General features: G+C 37.8%; 1 protein-coding gene across 3 annotated transcripts; it reads right to left on the reverse strand.

Annotated features, from left to right (window-relative positions):
* Positions 1 to 191: 191 nt before the first annotated feature.
* Positions 192 to 20,558, reverse strand: zdhhc3a (zinc finger DHHC-type palmitoyltransferase 3a). 3 transcript variants are annotated; one of them, XM_042489738.1, is made up of 8 exons: positions 20,394 to 20,558; positions 19,900 to 19,966; positions 15,316 to 15,743; positions 14,518 to 14,642; positions 14,145 to 14,241; positions 13,044 to 13,125; positions 10,855 to 10,985; positions 192 to 828 (listed from the first exon to the last, which is right to left on the reverse strand). In XM_042489738.1, exons 3-8 carry the CDS (start codon positions 15,655 to 15,657, stop codon positions 622 to 624), a joined length of 984 nt encoding a protein of 327 aa, XP_042345672.1. In that variant the 5' UTR covers positions 15,658 to 15,743; positions 19,900 to 19,966; positions 20,394 to 20,558; the 3' UTR covers positions 192 to 621. The 3 variants fall into 3 exon arrangements, with proteins under 3 accessions (XP_042345672.1, XP_042345671.1, XP_042345673.1); XM_042489737.1 differs by lacking the exon at positions 19,900 to 19,966; XM_042489739.1 differs by lacking the exons at positions 192 to 828; positions 19,900 to 19,966 and adding an exon at positions 5,383 to 8,083.
* Between the last annotated feature and the right edge of the window lie 1,336 nt (positions 20,559 to 21,894).

The following is a 21,894-nucleotide window of genomic DNA, read 5'->3' on the forward strand; positions in this document are numbered from 1 at the left end:
TTATTATTTATTAATGTTTCATTAAAATTTTCACTTTATAGAAAAATTGGCAGGAACTTGCTGTTGTTGATGTTGAACGTTTCAGTTTTGGTTAAACATTTTCTAAAGGCATTTAAACAAATGTTTGTGTTGGAGTTTTTTATATTCCAAATAGTAAATATTGACAGATTTTCATTTTAACTGTAAATGCATATCGGTTCTAAATATCTGTGTTATTAACTACTAATAATCAGTATCGACCCTGAAAAACCAATATCGGTCGACCCCTTATGCCTCTGGGAAAATACTGCAGGTCTGGCAGCATGATTTAGAGGTAAAGGATCATTTCCACATATCAGACTCACTCTTATCGTGTGAGCAATGGCAGAACATTTCTAAAAAGACCATGATATTAATTTGCTAAATGTATTCACAAAAGTTTAGTTCCCCGTACAACCTGCAAACAGCTGCATCAACAACGCGAGAGAAGGTGGACATGTTCCTTGTACATCTTCAAGTATATAAAGTCTTTCACATAAAAAATATAAGTTAAAATCCTAGGAGGTTTCTGGCTAGAAAGCCATGATAAAGTCTTGTAGAGCAGCACTGCCAGAAAAACTCTCCTTCTGACTGCAGGCGGCGCTAGTTCAGTGGTATTTCTATAACATCCTCCTCGATGATGTCGCCCTGTTGGACGGGGACGTGCTCTGGAGGAGTCCTCTTGCAGCTCAGCCCTGCGAAGGGGCTGCACCAGGACAGAGAGAAGGGGCTGCCGAACGCCATCTGCATGGACTCCCAACACGGCACCTTCCCCCACTTCCCCGTCTCTCCCTTCAGACGCTCGATCCCCTGCAGAAGACACAACGATAAGGACGTGAGGTGAACCGAGAAGAGACAAAAAGGACTGAATGTCTTTTAAAAAGCATGCACCACCAATCACAGCTATGACTGAAAGTTGATGACTCAAACTGCAACGACACAATATGATTTAAACTCTTTGGTCCTGTTTCTCAGACACAAATCAGACTGAAGATGACCAGACTGAAAAAAAGATTTAAATTTAAAGATCGTTTAATATTTTTATTTCTTCTAAAAAAATTTTTTTTAATTTGCATGTTGTAATTTGGTAGGTCTGTCTACCCTTTAACCCTTTGAACCCTGAACAAATTGGTGCAATTTCTTTCAAAAACATGGGAAAAGAGATATTAACAATTTGGTGAGAAATGTTCAACAATTTGCCAAAAATGCTGTTTTTTTTAAAATTAGTATATTTAAACAAAATGGGGGTTTTTTTAAAGCTAGGGGAAAACTATATAATTATCATAATTATACATTTAAAATTATGTTATATACTTACTATACATTTTAAGCACTTTTTCTATTAACTTTTTTTTTTTAAGTTTTAAAAAAACGGGGGTTATTTCTTCTGCCGGTGCTCACTGCCATTTTATGTTTTTGAAAGAAATCAAGCCAATTTGCTGTGGTTTCAAAGGGTTAAATGGTTTTGTGTCTATTCTGAATCATTTGTTTTCTAAGAAACATGCCCAAAAATGATTAAACGCTGTACAAATGACTCATGCAATTTGAAGATAAATAGTAAACCCCTGAGGAAGAGGAAAACAAACCCAATGTTGAAAACGGTGCATGCATCCTGTTACACACAGAGCTCACTCATTCATTCAGAACGTTTGGTTGACTCTGAAACAGCAACAAAAAATAATGACTTTGGCCTTCAGATTGGCGTCAGCATGCTTGTGGTGTGTTAAGCTTGATGGGATGGCTAACGTGACCTCTGTTGTGAGCTTACCTCTCCTCAAGATTACAAAGAGTTGTCTGCTTCAGAAGGTTTTTGGCAGAATGAGTTATCAACCAAAGCAAAAAATGCATGAGACCATTGCATGGGAGAGAGGCAGGGAACACAGGTTGGAATAGAACCAAAGAGGAGGACAGAATGAAAATTTGACAATGCAGGGTATGAGAGGACAGTGTGCAGGGAAATAGAAACATTTTCTTTAACATATCTTAAAGCTGTAGTTGGTAACTTTTATGAAAAATAACTTTTTGTCACTGTTTGCTTAATATCCACACAGTAGTACATGAGGGAAATTACAAAAAAAAATCTGAAATCTAAAATAAATAAGTTCCTCCTCCCTCTCCTAATGGTATCTGCAAGAATCCACCAATCAGAGCTGAATAATCTTTAACACAGCTATCAACTGTCAAACTAGGAAGCGCTCTTTAAACGTTAACTATGCTTGAGTGGTATCAGGGTATTACGGTATACCAGGATATTTAGAAATCATGAAGGAATGGTTTTTCAATACCATCATAAATACACGTGCTCCTCTCTCTATGAAATTCATTGTATGTATTGCACAACACGCACCACCAGAGCTCAGTCTCAGGTCTCTACTGGTGGAACAGGCAGTTGAACTGGAAGACACAGTGGCATCAGTGGTGGAGAGAGAAGTTACAGGACTGTAAACAGCCGGCGGCCAGCAGGCAGAGAGAGAGACCGAGGGGAATAATGGCTTCTTTTTTTTTTTTACATCTAAACTTGGTGAATTAAGGATTTATATTGACCAAACTGGAGCTGGCGATAGTTGGAACAGTGGATATTCTAACTAGATTACTAGCAAATTTGAATGAACTGTGTTTTATGATGAGTTAATGAGGCAATTAAGCATCATTCTGTGTGACTGAGGGAAAGTAGAATTCGAAAGATCTACAGTTACATTTCTGGGTTTAATAAGGAAAATAGAAGTGAGAGTAACACTTTACTTAACATTTTGTGGGTTTCTCTTCTGTATTTATTAGTCTGAAAAGCTAAAAGTAGGTAAGACACTCGTGGTTGGGGGGTGCAGTAAAATGAGAAACTGGTCCTTGCTTTCTAATTTTACAGCATAACAGTATACTAAAATATGTTTCTAAAAACGTTTCAGATTGGAAATAAGAAATGCTGATCAACGCTGCCTATTTGAACTTCAGTTCACAAGCAGTGATTGACATAATTGACAGCTGGGTTAGAGACTCTGATTGGTTGTTTTAATTCAGATGTGGTCGATTTTTGCCATCGCCACTAGAAGCACTACAAGGAGGAGAAGCTTTTTTTTCAGACTGTCTCATGTACTGCTGTCAGGATATAGAAGCTGTTTCAGCAAATATGACAAAAATATATACATATTTTTTTATGAAAGACACCAAGTACAGATTTAAATAAAAAACAGAGAGGTTTAACACACATGTGGGTGTAGCAGGCACACCACAATCAAAAAAAAAAACACACATTTTTAAAAGAGCAAGCAAACAGTTTTTGCATTGCAACTGAGAAGTATTTATTCTCTGCGCATGTGCTGAAATATCTTCAGAATATTTAGAAAGAATTAAAATTTCTGTAAAAAACAAATCATCTTCAGCGTCACTCTCACCAGTGAGACTTCATCATCATACCAGCAGTGCTTCACATACATCACTAAACTAACCTTCACCTGTACCATGCATCCAGATAACAAAGGATACAGAAAATATCATGTAAACAAAGAATAGAAGAATAAAACACACTTCAGAACAGAGCAGTTCACACAGGAGAAATACATGGTGCGAATTAGCATTTTTAGTACTTGTGCAAATGTGAATGGTGAAAGTTAATTCTCTGTTAATCCTTTATCGAGCGGTATGATAAGATGTATGCAGAGTTACACATTTTTATTAGGTGTTTCCCTTTGACTCAGCACAGGATTTAATACCATTTTCATTTTAAAGCCAAGCCAGTGTCCCTTTTTAAGGAATTTCATATTAAACGTTCCCAAATAATCATGTTATCATGTCATGCGTGTTGCACACGCCTGCAACATCAACACACAGTACGGGCTTAGAGCGCACGCACACATACACACAGGCAGCATCGGTGTTCCTAGAGGAGACCAAATCTTTCCTCAAAAAAGGAAGAATAAGCATACCATAAAACTTCAATTAATAGCCTGAGCTTTTTTTTTATTTGCTTCAATTCCTGCACTATACCAGTATATTTTTAGAACATGCCTTTAACTCCTTTTGCAAAAAACTCTTGCTCAGCAGTGATGGGAAATACTATCAAATTGTTAATTTAAACCAGTAAGAATATTAATTACATTAAAAAAAAGGCTATCAATTAACATACAAATCAATTATTTGATCTGGGAATCACAGAGAGTCATCGAAATACTGATAGGCTATCGTAGAAAGGATGAGAGGACCAAAACATACACAGTGACAAAGTGCAGAAAGAAGAGAAAACATTGTTCATGTCAGTTAAAGTGGAGTAACTGACAGTGAGCCACAGACTTTACATGACAGTATTCACAAATTGGTATCATTTTTTATGAAAACTCGTTTTGATTCTTCTGATTGATGTACCCTCACGGACTTAAGGAATATGTTATTGAGGAATGTATATTTTCAGACTTTATGACCGCAGTCACTACTTTTTTCTGTCTCTTTTGTTTACCTTGCTGGTAAATCTGAATTATTGTTTGGTGCTCATGGATTCAATTAAATTAACTGAACTATTAAATTGTAGCAAATCTAACTAAATCAACGATGTGGGGCATATGCCCATATTGACAAAAATGAAACATTCATATTTGTATGCACAATCTAAATAACTTGGGCACTAGCTCAATGGGCTTTAAGAGGTTTTATACATCCTTTTAAAAAAAACATGAAGCCAGTCTGACCTGTCAAAACATCTCGCCAAACACGTTAAGTAAGAGGAAATAGGCTTTAAACTGTGGCTTGGCTTTTAGTTGAAGTTTTACGGTATGTTATGATGGAACTACTGTTGTTGACAGCCTGTCAATTCTATCGGTAACATTCTAACAAACCATGATTTGCTGCTGAAAGACAAGATGATGACATTTGTACTGACTGAAAGCATTTCATTTCCTCATGGAGCATTGCAACAATGATTCAGCAAAACCTGCCACAACCAAAGCAAGACGACATTATGACTCTGGATGGATTTTGTTTAGTGAAATGAACAGAAACTTCCAAAATTTACCAGCTCAGCCCAGTAACAAATGCTTTGCTCCTGTGTTAGGCATGTATCAGAGAGGAATCAGGGAGAATGCTCCACACTCAGGCAACATGCAGGTATGATTTAGCTGCAGTGAGACCTTTAAGATCTTGTTTGTAGTTTTTTCAGAGATACTTCACTCTGTCATGTGAGGCTCAAATACTACAAGATCACTTAGACTTGGATAGACAAGATACTGTCTACAGGTGGGCTGTGGATATTTTAAATACCATCCATCAATTTCCCTACTAATAACACTGTGAAAGTTATTTCTATTTCTGAATTTTGGATGTTTTTCACTGGGGGATGTGACTAGGCTTGGGCGGTATCACAGTATACCAGGGTATTTAGTAATCCCAAAGAAATGTTTTTCAATACCCTCATAATTACAGGTGCTCCTCTTTCTGTGTGCACAGCACACACCACCTGTGCACTACAACAGGCAGCCAAGCTGAAAGACGCAGTGACACCTAGAGGTGGAGAGAGAAGTTACAGGACTGTAAACAGCTGGCAGCCATTAATGGCAAAGAAAGACTGTGGGGAGTAACGGACCAAACCGGACCGGTTTTGACTGGTTGTTGGAACTAACTAGAATAGACTAGATTTATTTCAACCAAACCAGAGTTGGTGACAGTTGGAACTGTGCGCATACTAACAAGATTAAAAGCAAATTTGAATGCATTGTGTTTTATGATCAGTTAATTAGGCAATTAAGCCTCTTCAGTCTTCAGTGACTGAGAGAAAGCTGAATTCAAAAGGTGTACTCTTGCATTGCTCTGTTTAATAAGGAAAATAGGTGTGGTAAAATTTCAGAAAGGTATGAAGGTATCAATATTATATACCGCCCAAGCCTCGTCGAATCTCAGTATTTACAATAAATACTGATTATTTTACATATGTGAAAATGATCCCAAGGAAAGGGAAAAACAGAGCATTGGTATTTACATTGGGAGTAGATATTGGCAGGTGCCCTGAGTTAAGGTATCGGGAGAAAACATGAGACTGGTGCAACTCTAAAGTATAAAAATGAGTGACAACAAGCCACAACTTGACTTTTAGCAGAAAAATAACTTCTTTTTTTTGCCCAACTGGGTGTATTTAAAATATTTTCACAATCATACTTAACCAAACATCCACAATAAAAATGGCAAACTTAACGTTCTGTATTTGGCACCATTCAAAAGGGTCGGCCTGAGAATGGATGGATGTTTAAGAATGGCTCCCAAAAGGAAAGTAGAGACTGTTACCCTGGATTTACTGTAGCCTAACCATCCATCCAGTCCATTCTACTGGGGACCTATTTCAAAGGTTTAATTTGCCCAAAACACACTACTGATTACTGTCTCAGAAGAGAAGGATTTAAAGGGTCAGTTCATCCAAATTACAAAAAGACAAATTTTTCCATTTTCTACCAGTAATATGTAGCCATGCAGGATTTTTTGTTTTACTCTTCCAGGATTAAATTTCCTTCTTTCAGCCATGTACAATGATTTTTTTTTTTTTTTAATAATTCTGATTACTTTTTTGGTAATCTACACATAAGTTGAAGTAAGAAAGCAAAAAATGACAAACAGTCTGAGGACACGGACATTCATCTGCTCCAATGACAACTCGATTTCAGCTTAAACTCCCACCAGATCAGTAAACTTGCTGTTGCTGTAGTTACACTGATTACGCTGCACTAGCTTGATGAGCAAAAACAGCTAAATATAACAGTTGAGTACATTTTTGTTAGTAAATAAAAAAGTTAATACACATCCTTTCACAGAGCAAGGTCACAAGGTGCTTCATTAGAATAAAGACTATAAAAACCATTACTCATTTATTTACAACTTTTCTATGCAGTACATGATGCTGTTGAAATGTGAGTGACAGAAACTGACGGACTTATGATGTGCATTGTTTTTGGAAATGTCTCTCATGATATACGGTCTCCAGAAGTATGACTGGCTATTTTCCATGGTCTAGTGTTAATAAAGTAATAAATCGTAATATAAAATAACAATACTTTAAAATCGCAATACATACTGGGTTGGCACCCAAGAATCTTTTTAGTGTCGAAACGTTAGGGTCAAACAAGGTTCTGTGATTTGATTTTTTAATGTTGTGACCACAAATGTTTCTTTTGCGTCTGAAAACTTTTTGGTAATCTTTTTTTTTAAAGCTACAACAAAAATTCCACTAATTTCAGCTCCTAAAATGGGAATTATGAGTTATGTGTTGTCTCCTTCAGTACTAAATGTAATACATTTGGACTGTTGAACTGGAGTTAATTGAATTTAACTAGGAACATGGGAGGAGCACTGCTTTACCATTATCTGAAATTTTATAGATTAACACAGAAACATATTTGGCAGATTTATCGATAATAACTGTTGGTGGCAGCCCGACATTAATTCCATCTTGTTCCATTGTATTGGGTTGGCATTTTAGGGTTGGATACCTTAAACTTGTGACATCTAAAACTATCAGCATGACCAAACACCACGAGGTAGGAAGTGAGAAAATATGTTTTCTGGGACTTAAACTGAACTAACCCTTTAAAGGAAAGCAAAAACAGAAGAAGAGAGAGGGCTTCTGAAACAACAGAAATAGAAACAGCTCAGAAATAAAGAACAGATTTATCACAGTGTTTTCAAACAGGATTCACAAACTGAAAAGTGCTTTCTTTTTCTCTGCAACTCACTCAAGGCAACACAAAACTAAAAATGGAGAGCGCACTTCGATTGGCAAAACAAAAAAGCAGATGGAAAGCTGTCCATGACTAGTGTGGGAGATAACAATGGAAATCAGCATCGGGAGCGACAGACTGCCACAGCTGAGCTCTACGGAGCTGGGCAGGGTTTCCCACTTTGGTTTTGACCCGGCCGCCTCGTTCCCTGCGCTGAGCTCTCACACCACATACTGATAGGTCTCCGCCTTCCCATGGTCAGGGGTGGAGAAGGGACTAAACCACAATAAGGAGAAAGGGTGTCCAAATACCGCCCTCATGTTCATCCACTTAGTTTTTTTAGCCCATCTTCTCTCTTCCTTTTTCAACTGCTCTATGCCCTGAAAAATGAGAGACAACCAAACTTCAGTTGGCGTGCTTTTGTGACCCAGGCAGTAATCACAAACCAAATTACAAATACTATTTTTTTTCCAGCGCACTACATATTAAAAAAAAGCAAAAAAATGAAATAAAATAAAATCAGCTTGGCCACAAGCCCAGTTTTTCGGGGATTTCTCTACAAGCGTAATGTTGTGTCCTGTTGCCTTTCCCCCTGTAGTCCCTACATCTCAAATCCTTCAAATAAACCCTAAAAAATATCTAAGAATCTATATCTAAAAAAAATTCTCCCAAATATCTGACCTCGAGTTGCAGACAAAAAGAAGTTGAGAGCAGGGAAGGGAGTTTGCTTCAGTGAGCTCTGATACACACCAACAGGCTGAATGGTTTTAGGATGGCACCAAACTACAAAGAGAGGGTACTGATTCCTTCTTCCACTGATACATGGACAATTCTACCTCTCTATGTAAATACATTTGCATATTTCAAATACATCACTCAGTGGTTTTGCACACTAACCACCACTTCTGTAGCAATAAGAGAAAACTGATTTCATCCACCACTCGCCGCTGGTGTGACAAACACCGGCATATAAAATTAGATCACAGACAAATCCGATTTTTTTTTAGATATTCATGGCCCAATTAGTGTGTTTGCACCTTGTTAATTAAATGAAAGCCAAAGGTTTAATTTAAATAAGAATTCAGAGCTTCATTTCTCCACTTAGATCTGTTATTCAGCGTTTTCAAACATAAACTGGTGTAAACAAACCATACACAGCATAAGTAAAGAAAATATTCAGATTTATTTATTATTGGCTGGTTTTGATTTATGCATCGAAGACAAAAAAATCTATTTGGCAAGTGACAGCAGGTTCCAAAGAGTTTTGAATTTTGGTTATGGAGGAAACCTCATCTACAGTTCACAGATTGTGCTTTTTGCGTAACTGCCAAAATGAGGGAAACAGCTGAGAACCAAAATGTGGGCAGAGACTGTTGAGCCTGGGAAAGGCTGAACTGAATGTCCTTACACCCACACACTGATCAAACCCACATCTACACTCTGTCTGAACCGTTCAACGTAAAGCAGCCAGCCCTCCTTCAGACCTGGGCCAGACCAGACGCTGTCCAGCTTTTGTGACCCGACGTGCTTAACAGCAGGCCTCAAAATACTTAATTCTCTGTAAATGCACTATTGCATGTAACTTTTAAAATTATATCCACAAAAAAATATATTTTGCCGCATCACTGGGTGCATTTATCTACACATTTGCCATGGCCAAAGCCAGATCGAACCAAAATTACAAGACTGTACTGCAAAACTACTTCAAAATGTACTTTATGTTCATAGGAGCATTTTAAGCAGCTTCTCAGCAAACCTAAAAAGAATTTTTTTATTCAATTCATATTAGCCATTCTTTGGTGAATTATTATGTTATATTTTATATGAATATTTATTCATATTAATTAATTATTACAGACTGAGTATTGATATCTTTCTCCACCTTTATTACTAACTTCTCATGACTACAACAGCATTACACTGTTTGTGAATATGAATGAAACTAAATGTAAAACTAGAAGTTATTGAAAAAAATCCAAATTTTTCCATAAAATTATACATATAGAGTAAGAGAAGCACTCATATGAGGCACTGCCATAAGAAGGTGTGTCACGTGTAGTTAAATATTTTGATATAAAATTTGAGTAACGGAGACACATTACATAGAAGAAACGTTATTTTTCATATTAAAATATTTATGTAAAATAAATGCACTACACATTAATATTAAAAACAAGTGTGCTAACTTTTTGTGCTATTTTTTAACAATTATTTTCACAAATATTAGCATGTCAGTCTTGTGTTATTTAGACAGTTACAGTAATGATCCCTCAGTCAACCCCCAGCAGTGTCTGTCAGTGCCCTGTTTTTGTGCCGCGATGTTATCAATTATAAATTAATTTATCACTGCATGATAAAATGGACGTGTGGTATGAGAGCGTGTGAAAAGTGTCAATTTCAAATCTACTTAGTCAATTCCTGAACTGACAGCTGTACCTCGTAATATGCACCTACAAATATAGAGCTCAAATGTTTTTGCCCACTACCTACATGCATGTGGTATTTCATGCCCTGCTAACAGGTATGAAAATATTTTAATGCAACCAAATCACCAAAAAAAGAAAGAGAGCCATACAAAGCTTTTTGGAAAAGAAAAAGAGGGAGGGTGCATTTATGAAACTGAAATTTAACTGTATTTGGTCATTATTTAGTGTCATCCGGGCAGATTTATGGAACTATACTAAAAATTGAAGTCTCTACAAACAGTGACAGCCAAAAAATGTACCCCTGAAGACTGTCTCCTAGGTCCAACTCCAATGCAGATCCACATTAGTTATTGTTGCTTTGCCTGTCAAGCTTTTGATCCTAATGCAGGAAGTATGAAGTTTATAAATTAGATTTGCTCAATAGATTCTTGATATCAGACAAAAGAAGATTTGTGGTCAGACACCAGAAATTTACCTTTTTATTGTAGTTTCTTTCTTTTTGGCAGTTACCCACTTTTCAGTGTTTTAAGTCATGGTTAAGACTGAAACCTTTTCTGCAAAATGCTGCAAAATATGAGACAGCACTTAGTCGTCACCAGCTGGAACTAGAGGGTCAAAGATGCCAATGTTAAAAGCAAAGGGGTGGCAGCAGCAAGGAAAGGGAGCAGAAGAAAGTAGCGCGATAAGAGGTAGGAGGATCGCGGGTCACTAAATGGATCACTTACGGTCTCGTCGGTACAGATGGAGTGGACTTGGGTGCCGAACATCACAGAGGTGAAGATGAGGAAGAGGAGACCCTCAAAGCACAGGAGAATGAGGAGGATGACTGTTGCTGGAGGAGAGAAGGAACTGCACTCTGGGGGATGGAGGGACGTCAAGTGAGAGACGTGAAGGGGCAAAAAAGAGGAGCATATGAGGACCTGCTGTACACTACAAGAACAGGAACTACTGCGCTCTACTGTTAACTCGTCTGCAGCATTACGGTAGGTGGGTTTCCATTAACCCTCATATTGCCCAAATTGAGATTGTGAATATAAAAAAAAGCCTTATGGAAACACATCAATATCTCAAAAACGTTTTAATGCTCCCATAGTTTACATGATGCTATGAATATGCACTTGTCAGTGGGAACTGGCTCCCTCATGATGCAGCAGGAGCTACAAGAGGTGTTGTTGCATCACATAACTCAACACAAAAGTTGAGCGGGTCAGTATGAAGTTTTGAATCCACAATTCCTCAGTGAAATTGTGGACTATCACCTCCCAGAAGTCCCTCATACGTGGCCACTCCCACGTATAAGGGGCTTGCCTCTCCATTATCACTCGCATAACACGCCTATGTCGCCTTGGATTGGAAATAATGACGGCTCGTTTGATGGCTGCAACAGAAATGAACCTGCTGATGTTTTGAACATCCATCACCATGCTTCTTGTTATGTTATCGCCAGAGAAGTTGCATATCATCACTCAATAGAAACTCAGTCATCTCGTAATTGCGTTTTAACAATATTTAAAATATTGCTTACTTTTTGCATAAATCTGTAATGGAAACCCACTTAGTGATGCTGCAAAGCACTGAAGCAATTCCATCAGCAGGTATTTCAACTTGTCACCTGCTGAGGGTGCTTCAGTGAGAGGGAAAGGGTGGAGAATGATCGGGATCAGGAAGTTAAGGCTGGATTAATTAGCAGGTAGGAAAATGTGTGTCTATAGTTTAAGCACATACATGAGGGGAAACAAAAAATCTAGAAATAAAGACAGCCATAGGTTGGCTGTAAAAAAAAGGCCTTACCATTTAAGCACCTTAGTAATGGCAGACAAACAGTCATTATTTAGTACTGTTGATAAAATTGTTTAAGCACCACTGCAGTATTTATTTGTTTGGAGACAACCATTGAAGGTGGAGGTTGGCCTAATTTGGGTGAAAACTTTAAAATTGTAAATCAAATGTAAAACTTCCATTGCCTTTTGACTAAAAGTAGGAGCACAAATTCAAACAGAAAATTACAGTGGAAATGGAATGAAAGTCATGATTCATTGGTCTTAGTCTGCAACCTGTCATTCAATGTCAGTGCTGCAGATTGCTCTTACTACCTCAAACACACACAAGCCTTAGCTTTAATGGAACAAAATTGAAATATGCCAGAGATGTTGAAAGAAACTGAAGACAACAGCCTGAAATTAAGATGTAACATAACAGCATCACACACTGCAACCAGGATGATAAACAGCAGGGCTGGGAGATTAAATGAATTTTATTTTCTATTATGACTTTGGCTATTCCAAAGTGCTGTAAGGCGTAGGGAGTATTACTATATAAATACCGCAGTATTTCCTTTTTAATCCATAGGCACCATTTATTAAAAAGGAAACCACAACATTTTTGTTTTTTTTTTTTAATCATCAACAAAACTCCATGTATAGAGCTTATTGTCCAAAATCATGAAAATATTTTCATACAAAACCTACACTGTTCAATTCACTGACACATAAATCTTCATTCAAATTAATATGGCCAAAGAAAATGAGGGTGACTTGTGGAGGGAGGTGCTTCAAAATTGGTTTGTTTATGTATTTTTTGTCAGTTTGTCAGCTTTATCAGTTTCAATTTGCCATTAGTATGACATGAAAACATATCTGTGTTTGCGAAGCATTAGAAGAAACATAGCAGGTAAACATACATCAACGCTGAGAATAGTACAAACTGGCTTTATAAGAATATATAGGTTTCGATACAAAGTTAAGCATAATATATTGTTTTGTTTTACTGAAATATTTTGTGCATCCTGATACAAACACCTCAAAGACGACTGTCAGTTTGGAACTCCAGTTTTGAGTTCTTGATGAAAGGCTTTTCTTGTTATGAATGAGGGAAACTGAATGCTACATGGGTTAAAAAGGAAAAAAACACTCACTTGTCCAATCATCTTCAAAGCAGTAGAAGAAATGGAAGACCACCATGAGTAGAGCGTGGAGAGAGATGAGTGCAATGTACATCTAGGTTAAAAGGGGAAAAAAGGAGGATACAATTAAAAGACCATTCATCACTAACTCAAACTGCAGAGACGTTTCCACTGAGGAATCATCTGCATCTGTACTGTGTTACTACAGGAGATACTACTGATTTCACCTCCTTAAAAGGATAGATTGGATCTTTTTAAAGAGGGATTGTACCCAGAGTGAGTGATTACCTTCAGTAGATTTTTTATTAAATCACAGATTTGTGCGTAAAACATCAGTATGCATGGTATAAGCACAGATTTGTCAATGAGGCCATTGAGGGGAGATACATTCCCTTCCGGTGGTTGCAGCAAGGACTACAAACCATCATGGGATCCAGTAAAAGAGCAGCCGGGGCACCGATTGCTGCCCAGCTGAAACCAATCAGCTGATTGGCCTATAAGTGAGGGAGCTGAAGGAGTCAGCACATGTAGAGAAGAAGGTAATGATCGAGAGAGACTGAGAAAAACAGAGTTTTTAGTTATGTTCCCTAGAAGACAGCGAACTGAAGATTTGATTTACCTGCCTGTTTTTGTTTCGTTTAACTACTGTCTCAAAGAAGTAAGATGACTGTTTAAAGAAGACTGAATACACAGAGTTTAAGTTGGAAAGCAACATTTGATTGTGTTCATTTCCTGCACCCACACCTCCAAGCTCCAGGAGAAAAGGTCCCGCCCTCTGAAGACATCACAGTGGCTAAACTACATCTTGTTGCTGACCCCATCCACAGCAGTGCATTGCTTAGCTTCTGTGTCAGCTCTCCTATCTGCTTCTCCAAACTCAAACCCAGGCATGCTGACTGACATTTACTATATGTAATGCACTGACTTTGGATAAATAACTAATGTAACCCCACATCAAAAAATATAAACTATCCCACATTAGCCACAGCCTAATGTTAACTTTTTTTTTCAAGGGTGAAAAATTAGTCTTTTGCAGCCTTCCTCAGTTTATAATCCAATGAAGATTTGTGATTATTCCCCAGTAAAAGAGACTCACTCCAGCAGTGAACTTACTGTGAAAAGCACAAAGTACTTTTGGTTGTTCTCCCCGACACAGTTATTAACCCAGGGGCAATGATGGTCCATCTTCCGTATGCAGCGTTTGCAGACACTGAGAGAGAAGTTATATGTGAAGGAAAAAAAAGATTAGACTCAAACACTTCAACCCTCTAAGAACAACAAAAATAACTGTCCTCAAGGACAACATCAGTAGACAGAAGGGCAGCACATGCTGAGAGCCATTTCTATTCCACAAATTAAGAAAAGTCAGGATTTATGATAACAGTCTGACTTCTTCGCTGCACCAAAACACTGCAGCTGGAGGCGTGGGACTGGGTTTGTGAACGCCTAATGCGGCAGGGAGAATTTCATGTCCTTTCTGTCCTACCTGCAGTGGTGTGCTCGGTCAGGCTTGATGCTGCAGCACTTGGGACATTTGTAGACCACCTGCCCTGGTTTCAGCTGAAGGCTCTCTATGTATTCCTTAGTAGCGTTCCCTTTTGGTACCGCCCCCTAGAAAGAAACATGACCACACAGTCAATGATTTCAGCAGAATTTGCAGCTCATTAATCCTCCTTATGAATTAAAGAGGAGGCTAAACACACTTTTATAATTTTATGAAAGTTCAGCTCCATTAATCACAACTACATAAAGACCCTAAACTTGTCTCTATGACATTGGGAGTTTACCCTTTAAAACCTGGTTCGACATCAGTTTTCTTGTGCTGAGTTAAGACGCCTTTCACAGCCTATTTAACCCTTTGAAACCAGAGCTAACTGGTGAAATTTATTCAAAAATGTGGAAAAAGGCAATCATCAACTTGGCAAGATATCTCGCACAAATTGCAAGAAATTAGTAAAAAAAAAAGTGACAAAGAAAATGACCTGAAAATTAGTTTTAAAAAGGGGGACAGTTATTAGAAATATATCAAATATAGGTATTCTGCTCTTTTTGGGTTCATTTTCTTGCTTGTTTTTGTCTTTTACTTATCTTTCTTTTTTTGACTCATATTCAGGTGATTTTCCTGTAACTTCTACTAATTCTTTGCTTTTCTGTAGGCCATGTCGAATTGCTCGCTGCCTTGCTTCTAAGAAATCAAACCAATATGCTCAGGATTCAAACGGTTAAAACATTCACCTAATTTTGAATTTATATGTATAGATAACAGCAAATGAGTGCCACTTACAGGGTCAGTGCACATGGCCCGGAGGTGAGAGGCGAGGGCGAGGAAGGCCAGAATGTTGAACAGAGTCCCATTCACAATGCTGTACGTCAGATTCTTTGAGGGCAGCAGCATCACAAACAGCACCACGAACTCAGCGTACAACACCAGCAGCCAGGTGATGACGGCGCACACGATGCCGCAGACGTCCCTGATGAACCACATGGCGGAGGCAGAAGAGGAGGTGATGACGTCTTTGGAGATAGGGATGCGCTGCTCGGCCTGCAGGCAGGTGGTCCCGGCCCCGGTCCCGCCCTGCCCCCGGCCGTGCTCCACATCCCTGCATCTGTGCACCGGGCTCTTCATCCTTCATCTAAGCTGGATGCCCCAACACTGCCGCTGCTGCCACCAGATCCACTGCGCCTTCACGCCTCAGTCTCAGTCACCACATCCTGAGGGAGAGAAGCAAGAGGGGCTCAGGTTAAATTTAAAAATAAAAGCAACAAAAGATGATACAAAAAAGTAATACAACAAATAATATGAGAAGATGACATTACATCAGTGGGAATAAAACAAGGATAAGAAAATGAAAACAGTTTGTCCAACATGATGATTTTTTAACCTAATTAACTGCATTTGTCCCTGCTAAGTGTGAGTGCTGGAAGTTTGTTTTTTTCCTCCCATGTGCTGATCCTTTTCTTTAAGAGCACCTGTGTTTTTTCTTGAGTTTTATATGACAGAGACAGTCCTCCAGCACACCACTACCTTGTTCATCATAAAAACTTAATACACTTCAAAGTGTGAGAGCAGAGCAGCAATTTCACTCAGCAAATAGACACAGATAAGACACAACATTAACATAACTGACAGGTGAAGTAAACAACATTTCTAATCTTCTTAAAATCCAATGTCATGCTAGGAAACCTTCATGTGGATGCCACTTGACACACTCAGTCCCCCCAAACACTGTCATGGCTCCCCTCACCCTCATGCCAACAACATTCTGAGAGGCAAGGCATCACCACGGCCTCCAAATTCCCCAGGTCCCAATCCGATTGAGCATCCGTGGGTTGTGCCAAGTCGGATCCTTGGTTTGTACTTGGCTCTGACCTGTCGAGGCATGGACACAAGACCTCGGGGGGGTGTCCTGTGGCGTCTGGCACCAGAGTGTTGGCACCAGATCATATGAGTCATGTAGGCTGTGAGTTGGGGTATTGTTGTGTCCCACGGATGCTCAATCGGACTCTGCGGAATTTGAAGGACAGGTGGATGCCTTGAGCATTTAGTCATATTCCTCAGGCCATTCCTGAGCAGTTTTTGCGGTGTGGTGTGGAACACTGACTCTTGTGTGTGTCAAGTGGCATCCACGTGAATGCAAGGACCCGAGGTTTAACAGCAAAAATTGCATTGTAACAAGATGATCACTTTACCTGTCAGGGTTTGAATGTTGTGGCTGATTGGTGTTTGTTTTTTTCATTGTCAATTAATCTGGCAATTATGTTTGCAATAAAGTGATTAGTCTGTAAAATGTCAGAAAAGAACAGCTGTGTCTGTGTGTGTGTGTGTGTGTGTGTGTGTGTGTGTGTGTGTGGAGAAAGATAAAATCAACATATCAGTGTTATGTGACATTTGCAATTTCCCAAAGTATAAAATGCAGAACTTGTAGCTATTTAAAATGCTCCGGGAATTCTCCTGAGTCTGCTTTACAGTAAAACACGCAATGTGGGCCGTCTTAAACAGGTATTTCATTACAAACAAGGAGCAGTGAAGGGCTGCAATTATTTCCTGTTACTATCCATCATAAAATAGTAAAAAAAAAAAAAAAAAAGGTCCAGCCTAGAGTTCCAGAGCCCGAAATAATTTCTTCAAATGACTTTTGTTTTTGCCAGACCAACAGTCCAAACACCCAAAACATTAAGTTTACAAAATCTGAAGACTCAAATCAGCAAATACTCATGTTAAGAAGCTGGAACAAGATCATTCTGATATTCTTCCCAAAAAAACAAAAAAAGATTCAAACAGTTCATTGCTTATCAAAATTGCTAATTAATTTTCAGCCAAACAACTAATTGCTGAGGCTCTAGTTGGCCTGTAACTCAAAAGGTCAAAGAGTGCCGTGAGTAGCACAGTGTACAACTCAAAGCAATAAACTGCAATTCACTGTGAGCTTTGTATGTGTAAAATGCTACATCTGAAATGACGTATATGACACAGAGAATTTGTGTATTGTGTGTTCAATACAGAAAGCACTGACTGAAACTGAGCTTTCCTGTTCTACGGTAAAGAATGTCTGAGTAACAGGGCAAATGAAACGTCCTCACACTGATCACAACATATATAAAAATACCTATCATACACCTCTGAAACTCAAAAATTAGGGCCACGATTTTTTAAAAATACTTCAAATAATATACAGCAGACCAAATTATAGTGATTCATCAGCAGCTAAAATACTGGTAGGAGTATCAGGGGCACAGCAAGCAGCAATTGTAAAACTGCATGTCGCAAGACCTCGGGGCAGTCAGCTTTTTTCATAAAAGGGTCTAAAATGTGGAACACACTAACAACCGAAATTAAATTAACACAAGATATCAAGATTTTTAATCAAGTTGTTAAAGGTTGGCTCCAGCAAAATCGGAGATTTGAGCATTTTTAAATATTTATAATGTCTTGAATCAGTTGAATGTTGTAAGTGTATGTAACCTTGATATGTCGTCTTTTTGTCTGTAACTGTAACTGTATGTAATGATTCTATGTAATCTTGATGTTTACCTTTTTTTCTTCTTTTTACCATAACTGTTACGGTGTGCATGTCATTGTATGTAACCTTGATATCTTCTTTTTAGTTTCTTTTTCTTTACTAAAAGCCTAACTGCAGACAGGAGTTGGAAACTGGTAATAGCTATAATCTCTATATGTGAAACATCAGTTACCACAGCTTGTTTGTGACAGGCTGAAGTTATACGAAGCCTGAACCGCTGTCAAACTAGCAATAAATCACCTCTTAACCTTCCTATTTCACTAAAAATGTTGTTTATTAGGCTGCACCCCCCTTTTCCACAATCAACATCGTTTTCCGTTAATATCTTTGGAGAAACGCTCAACAGAGTAATGTATCAATGATGTATCAACGAATAGAAGAGTTTGGGGGCTTTCAGAAGTTACATAACTTATAAGCAAAATTAAATTTAAAAAAAAGTATTGAAAACCATGAGTAAAGGAGTTAGTACCAGTGATCAAACAGTCACATTAACAATACCAGCAGTTCCTGGAGTTGTGCTGTGTATGGAACACAGGAAAGTCAACTGTATGTAACACGTTTATAACAAATATAACAAACTAAAGGGGACACACCCCAGGGCTTGATCAACCCTGAGGGGGGCCTCCCTCGGGTGAGGGTGTGTGGTGGTAATGACCAAAACATCTGAGGATCCTGGGGTCCACAAGCTTGACCCTCAAGAAGACTCATCCCTCATCAGGATGTTTTTGACAACATTCATAACATTTAATTTTCCAAAATAGGCATAAAAAGTATTATAACTTATTTTAAAGTATTATAACTTATTAGAACCCTTAATAAATAAAATAATCTCTTACTTGTAATTGAAAAAAAAGAAAACACTGGACAATAAGTTTTCAGAAAACATTCACCCTTAGGGCCCACTTTAACATTACACACACTCGTATCGCTCTGCACACAAAACACGCTTTTTAAAATCAAGCTTTAAATAACATTTTCTGCTTATGATTTTCTACTTTTCTACATTCTACATTTAGTTTATGTTTTAACAAACATCAGTCCTAATTATAATTATCCTACTTATTTATTTTCAGAATTTTAACCCTTTCAATGCCAGTTTTTTGTCATGATGCCACTGGCTTTAAATGGGAAAAAACACAAACAATGAATCATTTTCGATGTATTACATGCAAAGTAGATTTTCTTTTAATTATTATTATCGCAGCCATATGTCAATGGTTTGCAGCAACACTGATTGTGACAGTGCACCTAGTGGAAAAAGTATGTACTTTCTCCATATGCAAAATATGGTAAAAAAAAAAAAAAAAAAAAAAAAAACATAAGGGGGAAATTTTTTTTTTTTTTTTTTTTAAATCACAAATTCCAAGGCAAAAGCCCAGAATGACACCCAGAAATAATACAATGCATATTTTTATGCTTTGATGGCTATGGGGTCAATAATTACACTTTGAATGGGTTCCCATGCTGCATTATTTGCTCTTAACAGTATAAATGTAACAATTTCATTTACATAGTGTACTTTAGATTTATTGTAGAAGCTGTGCTGGAAATTCCTAGATTTCACATAAATACACAATCTTGCTAAAATATATGACATATGCATGAACACAGCCAAAATGAGAAAAAAAAATGAAGAAAGGAAATGCGCCAAACAATCCCTAAGCGTTAAGAGAGTGAGACCCATGAATGCAATTAATAATATACTAATAAAACATATGTCATGACATGAAGCCTGAGGTGATAAATGGCCAGTTGTGTTGGCCTGTCAGAGCTTTGTCACAGTGTAAAGGTCAAACCCAGCAGGGTGCATCACAGTATTTGGTGTCTCTGTATTCTGACTCACTAACCTGGAGCTGTTGTAAGGGGTCACTGGGGGGATGAGAGGTCACTGAATGGTGGTAAACCCTGAGGTGTCTGTGCACAACATGACATAACGCTCAGCAATCACAAGAATTAAGAGCTTTAGACCTACATCCTCATATAAGTCAATATGTATATGATTATCTATACTGACATTTCAAGACGTGTATGTCAGCTTAAATAAGTGAGCAGTGATTGCCTTTGTAGCAAAAATTTGGGTCACTGGTTTCCAGTTCATCCCGTTCCAGTGGCTGAAATAGTTTCTATCTCATTGCTACATAAACAATATAACAGCGTTACATTTGGCCAAGCAAGTTCATAATATAATAAAAAAACACACTGCTTTTCTTTCAGGTTAGATAGTTTACAGGCCTGTATAGTACTCAGACCTGACAGCATCTGAGAGCACACAAGCTAACGTCAGTCCATTTCAGCATACGCTAGCTGCGCAGCTAACGTTTTAGAGTGAGCATTTACTGACCTGTTCGCATTTTCCTGTCAGTGTCCTTGTCTTCTGCCGTAAGCGTGAGACGCTAGGTGACGTCCGTCTGTCTTCACTTCACATTAACTATCATTATATTCCGCTGAATCTCACCTGAAACACGGGCATCCTTCGGTGGCTCTTACGGACGTTTCCTCACTGTGGGCTAACCCCTCTGCGATGCACTGCTCCCACCCCCTTCACCAACAACAAGACGTCATGACGCAGGGAAGCGAGCCAATGGAATCATCAGAAGAGCCGTGACGTCAGAGGACGTGTCTAAAGACACCTATTTTGATAACGTTGGTGATCTCCCCTTTGTATTGGCCGATTTATAATAGATCCATGGTGCGATCCATGGTGTTAGCATGTTACTTTCTTTATCTAAGTTTCATCAGGAATATATATATATATATATATATATATATATATATATAATAAAAAAGTGAGTTGAAATGCATCTCTGTGAGGCCAGAGTTTAACAAATCCTCTTTGACAATGGTAAAAAAAAAAAAAGGTAAAAAATCATAACTATAAACATCGCCTATTGGAAATTACATCAACAACAAAAGGAAAATTGCTCCGTGAGGCAAATGTGGGTGAAACTTTCATTTTCTTATATTTATTGAGAAGCAACAAGGCTTTTCATTAACATTTGTTATCCCCAACATATGTTACAACATGTCTTGTGTACATACAAGACATACATTACAGAATTGTTCGTAGTATTTATCCCACCAACAAATTTGTGTCAAAGTTTGTTTTTTTATATATTTTTAAAAAAGTGTGATTTTTTTTTTGTGAAGAAATTTAAAAAAAAAAACAACAACAACACTTAACATTTACTTTATGAATGCCATAACACATTGGGATCCTGGGAAACTATTGAGGACTTTTTTGACATTCAAACCAATCATTCTGAAATGAAAAGCCAAGCATGTAATACTATAAAATAAAAAACAAAAAACAGAACATTCAGCAGGAAATTTCACATCTAGGCTATAAGTTTCAAGCTCTCGTCCATCATGTATATCTTTCAGAATTGAGCTTGGAAATTATATCAAGTCCAACCAAGTTTATAAAAACAACAAAAAATGTGCCCATATAATTCATGGGACTTTAAAAAAAAATTAAATTTGATTCTATTGCCTACCTTTTGTATTTGTACATGATATTTTTTATATTATAGACATTTTTATATTATATTTGCCCTTTGTGCTGCTGCTATGTTGGATGTATTGTCCTGAGACTGGAGTCATGTTATGTTAGCCTTATTTTATTTGGATACCTAAATGTTATCTGTTTGTGTCCTAATGTCACAAGTTGTAAGTGATGTGTTTTCTTTGTGATCTGTTATTCTTTATGTACAAAAAGGTTTTTGTTTTTTTTACTTTTCCAGTTTTATCTAATTTTGTTCTTATTCTTTTTAATTGTGAAATGCTGTGATAACAGGACAAGTGAAAACAAGTGCAATGACATATAAACATGCAGGAGAGACATA

The sequence above is a fragment of the Plectropomus leopardus genome, chromosome 7 (assembly GCF_008729295.1).
Source record: "Plectropomus leopardus isolate mb chromosome 7, YSFRI_Pleo_2.0, whole genome shotgun sequence".
Lineage (NCBI taxonomy): Eukaryota > Metazoa > Chordata > Actinopteri > Perciformes > Serranidae > Plectropomus > Plectropomus leopardus.

Coding starts and splice junctions, on each gene's coding strand:
- zdhhc3a (XM_042489737.1), bottom strand. CDS start 15,657: ATGAAGAGCCCGGTGCACAGATGCAGGGATGTGGAGCACGGCCGGGGG. Junction 14,643..15,315: donor GGGCCATGTGCACTGACCCT/GTAAGTGGCACT, acceptor GTTTCTTTCTAG/GGGGCGGTACCAAAAGGGAA. Junction 829..10,854: donor CCATCTGTACCGACGAGACC/GTAAGTGATCCA, acceptor TGTCTTCTGCAG/GGGATCGAGCGTCTGAAGGG.